The sequence below is a fragment of the Anguilla rostrata genome, chromosome 2 (genome assembly GCF_018555375.3).
Source record: "Anguilla rostrata isolate EN2019 chromosome 2, ASM1855537v3, whole genome shotgun sequence".
In the NCBI taxonomy this organism is placed as follows: domain Eukaryota; kingdom Metazoa; phylum Chordata; class Actinopteri; order Anguilliformes; family Anguillidae; genus Anguilla; species Anguilla rostrata.
Window position 1 is genome coordinate 49,558,684 of NC_057934.1, and position 7,281 is coordinate 49,565,964.

Genomic DNA, 7,281 nt, shown 5'->3' on the forward strand with positions numbered 1-7,281 from the left:
AGGAAGTACAACACTAACATTGTAAGCCTCTATTATCCAAACCTTGACTGGACCAAAAATGTAGCCATTTTGAGCACTTTATTATACATCCCCCATTTCCTGGCACCTGGACTACCATGTATGAAGGAAAGAATGAAGTGCCTTTTTTCACCAAGGATAGGTGAAGTAACCGTCTGAAGCCTTCCCAGGCACAATGAATCTCAACTCCCACTCTGTCTGGGTAGCATTGGGTGTGAGGGAGTTGGCCAAATACACAAAGAGCTCGCACAGAAAAATGGCTGGGTTGTCAGAGAAACAAATACCACTATGTGGTATAATTATGCAAATCTGAGTGACACAAAAAATGTACACCAAATAGTACATCTTTACACTTGGCCATTTATACAAAGCATGCAGTTTGCAAAAAGTAATTAATGTAATTAAAAGGTGTTTTGTCCAAACCCCCGAAGTTTGGTTCTTACAATATTCTCATATAACCGGGATGTCTTTCAAAATGACTTTTATTTTTAGGAAACAATCAATGGAAAAACTGACAAAAGCCTGACATGACATGCAGAAAGACTGACATAAAAAACGTACATTGCTTTTATAAAGATGCTTCATTGAAAAGAAAATACACAATCTGATCATAACACAATACTTTTAAATTGGAGTGCATAAAACTGATATCCCCAGCAAAAATCTACATATGCAGATTTTTGTTAGCAAACATTTTCTTTGTGTGGGCCTGACTCTGCCAAACAGAATTTAGAAAAACACTGTAAATATATCAATAAATACATTAAATTGTACACTTTGTTCCTGAGGCAAGCAGTACCCTTTTCAATTAAAATTCAGGAAAATAAGTAATGTCATAATAAACCTGACAACAACATAGGCCCCTTTGATAGAATAAACATGTATCATATGATATCAATAATTTCCACTTTTCGTTCATGACAATTTAGGCATACAGCATATTTAAAATATACAAAATGTCCAAATGTTAGAGGAAACATGTTTATGACAGTGACCTAATATATGATACGTTTGAACACATTCCCACTTCCTGTAATATAAAGTAAAAAAACGCAAGTCTGGAAAAACATTAGGTCTGTAGTTCAACTGAACTGGCGCTGCTTTTAAGGTGACAACAAAAACCAGCAGACCCTGTGACTGCAGTTGAAGACCTCAAAGACTGCATTTTAAGACCACTGTCATAGATTGTTGTTCCTGTACTTGTGTATTTTGCTTTTTCTTTTCATCTGGCTTAACTTTTAAACCTCCTAGTGCAATTTCTAATATTGAAGGTCAAAAATAAACATTATACATTTTCCACAAATCTTTTTTTTCTGTGAACTGTACATCTAGGGCTTTGTGAATACTCACATTAAATAAACTTTGTGCGCACATTTCTTTTTTTATTATATGTCACTCACTTGGACTCATTTGGATTATGTTTCATACTTCAGGCTACTTTCAGGTTAGGCTTATGCTACTAATGAAGCAAAAAAAAAAAAAATAGTTAAAATGATGGGTCTAAATGTGCATGCAGTTGAATATAGACAGAAATGTATTTTGGAGCTGAACTCACAGCAATTTATCAGTGCATGCATCTGCCACTCCACAACTTTAGAAATTTCCATTAGTTCCAGGGTTGCCTTGGAAACAGCAGAGGTCCTATTGGTGGAGCTACATGCAGAACATTCACATGAAACCCTTTGGGAATACAGTCCAGCCAGCACAGCTCATGCTTATGGTAAGGAGTATAACAATTAACTGGGTTAGAATCACAGGAAAAAATAACATTTCCAAAATGAATGGACTCCATTTTGTATATACTACTTGTTGAAACTTCAGTCATGAAGAATTATTCAATTTCTCGATTCTTTTGATGCTTCCATCAAGCTGATGTACTCTTACAGTCATATTGCTTTTTGTTCAGGGATAGTAGTCTGCATACATTTCTTTACAGAGGCCACTCACTATTTGGTTTTCTCAAACTCTGTATTTATCAAAGCAGCTCATCTGTGATTAATGCAATCACCACATTCCTCAAGGTACAAGAAAAGAACACAAACAACCTAAAAAGGCACAGCATCACTCAGCGTCATCATTTTAAATCCCACGACCAATTAAAATTTAGAAAACTTCTAGGGACATGTCTTTATTAATATGATCCTGGAGGGCCCTTGCATGCTGATGAGTCATTTCCGCATGTGGAACAAACTGCAATCTGGCTAAGAGGAAGATCTTTCTCTGCAAAACTACTGGGACAAAACTATTTCTGTTTTGTGTTTTTAAACTACTTATGTAGCTTTTACGCAGTATCAAGTGGGAAATGTGTGGTACCATTAATAACAGCAGCTCAAAGCCCATGAAATAAATCTAATTTCAAAGCAGGCTCTTGTACAGAGGAGACCTGGAACCTCTTAATTATTTTTTCCATTGAAGGAAAAAGAAGAGAGACAGAGCTATCCTTTTATTTTAACGTAAGTTTACCTAACAGCAGTGCAAATCAGGCCACCACAAAATTGTGTCTGCATCCTGCTTTTGATCATTATTCTATTCAACAACAAAAACCATATGGATGAACATTCTGAGGCACATTATTATGGCTTGAGCTCTTTTTAATTTAGTTATTATATCCTCTTCTATGGTCAAAGCACTGAAATCTGAGTCTGTGGGTCAAGAGGGTGCAAACGGTAAACTGTTCTTTTCCCCTTGAAAGATCATTGCGGCTTGCTTTCTCCAGTAACAACAAGCCAGACATTAAGACTACACAACAACTTTTGTACTTATCTTACGAAATAATCACTAGTTGCACCAGCTTTTCAGCAAGTGGAAGCATCTTTTAAGGTTCCTTAATCTGCATCCGGTTTTGTTGTTAAGCAGGCAGTAAGTCCATTTACAGAAGTTAGAGGGGGGGTGGAAATGAGCAGGGTCTTGTGCCTTTGAGAAGATGGAAACATCTTATTTTTTCCTTTCAAAATCCAGCAATCATAGATGATGAGGGCAGTTTGCATAGCTAATCTCAAAGCATTGATTTCCTAGTGGAAAATCAGGGTTTCTAGCAAACTAGCAGGGTATAGTGACCCTAAGTGCTAAGTGGCATCTCCATGACAACATGCTGTGGGGGTGTGTCCCTAGGGAGCATGTTAATGCCTACAAGGTGATACACCACTGGTGGAGATGAGAGGTGCAGAAGTAGAAAATATGCTTAGCAAACCTGAGACTAGATCACCAATATTGTAGCTGCAATTAATACCGTACTCATTTTCAGAATGCTATGTACAGGTAGAAGTTTTCAATAATGTATGAAATTATTCAAAACATTGGGTCTAGTTTCATATATTTAATGCACGGTACCTATTTTAATTTTCATGACAATTCAAGCATGTTTGTGGCCAGCATGGCTCAGGTTTAAAATCGCGTGACAGTGGTCTGACCCACTTCCCTTATGCCAAACGAGATGGTCCAAATACCATAGAATAGAAAAACATTTCAATATGCAACTGAGCTCCAGTTGAAATTACATTGTTTTTTATATTTAAATATGCATTTTGTATGTTTCGCTTTATTTGAATGGATGTTGACATCCATTACACAACCTCATATCTGAGGGTATGAAAGCAGCTGCCATGTATCAAACCTAACAAGCCATCATTGAACTGATTGTTCTTTTCCTTCACACAATGAAGAAATTCAGACAGCTCAACCATGTATAATGATTTTTCCATCAGCTTAAAGCCCTTGAGTTCATACTGTAGAAACCTGAAGAAACATTTAGTGTTCTACAGTCTAATAGTACCAACCTATTTGTTACTACTATGTACCTATAATGATGATCAGGTTTAAAAATGCAACAATACAGACATGTTTAGCTTCTATATAACTTCTATCATTCAACACAGTGGTAACCAACCCTGTTCCTGGAGATCTACCATTCTGTAGGTTTTCATTTCAACCCTAATTTGGCACACCTGACTCTACTAATTAGCAGCTCAGCAAGCTCGCTAGCTGTTGAATGAGGTGTGCTTTGTTAGGGTTACAGAGATTGTGTACAGAGAAAGCCTACAGGATGGCAGAGTTAGTTACCACTGATCTAACATGTCTGATGCTGCAGTGAATGCATAAAAGCATGAGTTAAACAAGGTTTTGTGCCCTCTGGGGACTGGTCCTGACCTCTCAGATAGCAGGGCCAGTCTTCCTAGTCATCTTCCTGGTCTCTTGACAGAAATATGCAGCTGTCATTGTTTCTGTAGAATAAACCCTTACAGGGTAATTCTTTGACAATACTCCTATTATGTTACATGACAGCTGATGTAATGTGTAAAGTAATGTGCAAGCCCTGAACAAAAGTATTCAAAATTAGCCAATATTAATTCCTATGACTAATAAGTGGTGACACTTAAAATACTTAAAATAGACTGGTTTTTCTAAAAGGTTTTCAATTTGATACGTACCCCCAGTGGAAGCTGCACTCTTCCATTTCTTCAAGTAATATTAAGTTAAATAAATTCTCTGCTTCTGATCTAGAAATATTAAATCAATATTAAATAAAGCCAGAGGATGGTAGTTGTGTTCCACACACTTCAGAATAAAAAAAATCCAATATTGTGAGTTCATCTTTGAGAAGTTTTGCAAGCCTCAGTGCAAATTTTTTTAAACCTACCCTGACTCTTTCTCTGAAACCAAAAACCAAGGAAAAATATAACTCTAGCTTTACTGTTTTTTAGTACTACTCAGTATCCATGTGCTTGCAGCGCACACCCCTTCCCACACTGTCCCTGTGAGGACACCCAAGGCGAATTAGTCGGTGTAGATGTGTCCAGGAGTAGGCCAGGCGGGCACACACCATGTCCAGGGAGGCTGGGTTGAAGCTGGCCAAGAGATTGGCAGAAGTTGTGTCCTTGAAGGGTTTAGGCAAGGCAAGAAAATCTGGCAGCAGCCCAGTGTCACACCCAAGGAAGAGGTGCCCCAAGAAGCGTTGCTGTAGGCTCTCCCTCAAGCCTCGCAGTAGGTCATCAATCCTTTCCAAGAGACGGTGCTCCTCCCAGGCCTCCGGAGGCGTACTGAGCAAGAGCCGCAGCCATGCCATCTTCAGGAAATAGGAGGACAGCACGGCCCGCCACTCTGCACCACCACGGCAATCCAGGGCCTGCCCGCTCAGGTCCCGTACGGCCTTCACTATCTGCAGACACTTCAGGTGGCAGGAGCCAGGCGGCACCCTGCCTTTCAGCCAGCTCAGGAGCCTCTGCTCCTGTCGGGGAAAGTACACCGTCCAGAGGTCCTCCTGCTGGGAGCCCCTTGCCGCAGGGACCAGAAACACGCCATCCCCCAGGGGCACGGCGGGGATCAGCCTCACGCCCATGGAGATGTGGCAGCAGACGTAGTCGGAGCGTGGCGTGAGGCGCAGCAGGATGCGGTCCTCGCTCAGCGACAGGCCCAGAGAGCAGCGCTGCTCAAAGGGGTAGCGCACAGCAGAGAGACAGCGCTGCACTGTGGGGTAAAACCAACGCACCACAGGCGCCGGAGTCAGTCTGCACACGCTGCCTGCCTCTGCCGAGTTCAAGAACGCCTCAGTGAAGGCCTTGTGTCGCCTGGTCCACTCTGACTTGCGCGGAGTCTCCAGACTACAGAGCGGCGGGCCTCCCTTTTCTCCAGCACAGCTTCTGGGCTCCAGCTTCAGGCCCCTGGGCAGCCGCAGTGGGACCAAAATGTCAAAGCAGTCAGGATGGCCCACTTTATGCTCCTCATAGGCACTGCCAATCTGGACAAAGTCCCCGCGAAGACCCAGAGAGGACTCTGGCGGGATCTCGGCACGTCCCGCCCGTACCAGTTCACTCACAATCTTGGCCACATGTGCCTTACTATGCCCAAGAACATGGGGCGACAGGCGCACCTGCCTCTCGTAGTAATCTTCCAGCAGCTCTTTTCTGGAGGAGCTTGCTCTGGCAGGGCCCTCGGTGGTCTCAGGGACACGCCTCTTTGTCCTGCCGGTTTCAGAGGAACAGTACCTGATAAGAAAGTAGCAGAGAGCAAAGGCCAAAATGAACTTGATCAATGAGAATAGCCCCAGTGTCCGGTTGGGACAGCCGTCAGATCCCTGGTCGGGACCCAGGCGGAAAGAGTGGTTCAGCAGCAGGAAGGCTGTGAGCACACAGACGACCAGTGGCCAGAAGACCCTGAGGTTCAAGGTGTACACAGTCATCCTGAATCTGCACAGCTTACTACATCCAGAGCGGAACAGGGCACCAGCAACGTGGGCTAGCCCATGGTGACTCAGTCTCTCCCAGCTTCTGAAACTCAGCCTTCTTCGGTTCTCACTCTTACGCAGCTGGATCCGATTCACACTCCCTCTCAGCCCTCCAGAAACGTTTATGAGTAAAATGTTTGTTGTAAAGTTCCAATTCTGTTGCTGTGGCTTTTTTTGAAGTTTCAGCTCCTCTTTATCTGCCGTTCGAAAGTTCCCCCTCAGCCGAGAGTATTCAGAGTCGAGTGCTCAGTTTCTGTGAGCTCAGAGGAAATACCAAACTCTCAGCAGAAGAATTTCAGTTAAAAAAAAGGAGCTCTGAGTCTGGTGTCCAGGCACACTTGCCCCGCCCTCCCTCTCCTCTTAAAGAGACAAAGCTCATTATTGCACATCTGGGCATTGTTATAGGACAGGGGACACCAACCTTGGTGCTGGAGAACCCCCATGTATGCAATTTTCCCCTAATTTCAATCACAATTTCTAAAGTTAAAAAAAAAAACATTTATTGGATACTTCCAATGTCTACTGAGAGATGGTTTACCCAATGAATGTCTCATTTTGCCTCATACTGATGTTACAAGGAAAAATGTTGTCTTTTCCCACAAACACTGTTAATCAAGCGATTGATTGAAACAAAAATCAGCGTACACTGGGGTTCTCCAACACAAGGGTTGAGAGCCCCTGCTGTAGGGGGAGGAAAGTGAGATAAATGGCTTGTGTAAGTCTTGAAAATGTATTTCTGTGCTCTTTAAGATGTTTAACAGCAGCAAAATTCTAATTTAAATAATGTCCATCAACAAGCTGTAAAGTAAGGACAGAGAAGCATTGGAGTACTGCACTGCTTCAATGGTAACAAAAATGGTAATCAATGAGACCAGGATCCTTTCTAAATGTCGAAAATGAAATAAATCGAACACACTTTTTTGAGGCTAAAAAATACTAGCTTGCCATGGCTATCAAAAAGGTTAAAAAGCATGGACTTCAGTAGGGTATATAGTGCTATATGGAATGCACGGCTTTATACCCTTCATGGGATGAAACACAGG

At 42.2% G+C, this 7,281-nt stretch overlaps 1 protein-coding gene across 1 annotated transcript; it reads right to left on the reverse strand.

Annotated features, from left to right (window-relative positions):
• Positions 1-482: 482 nt before the first annotated feature.
• LOC135248295 (inositol 1,4,5-trisphosphate receptor-interacting protein-like 2) lies at positions 483-6,523 on the reverse strand. The gene has a single exon (XM_064322767.1). The coding sequence runs from the start codon at positions 6,191-6,193 to the stop codon at positions 4,721-4,723; it is 1,473 nt and encodes a 490-aa protein (XP_064178837.1). The 5' UTR covers positions 6,194-6,523; the 3' UTR covers positions 483-4,720.
• Positions 6,524-7,281: the final 758 nt, after the last annotated feature.

Coding starts and splice junctions, on each gene's coding strand:
- LOC135248295 (XM_064322767.1), bottom strand. CDS start 6,193: ATGACTGTGTACACCTTGAACCTCAGGGTCTTCTGGCCACTGGTCGTC.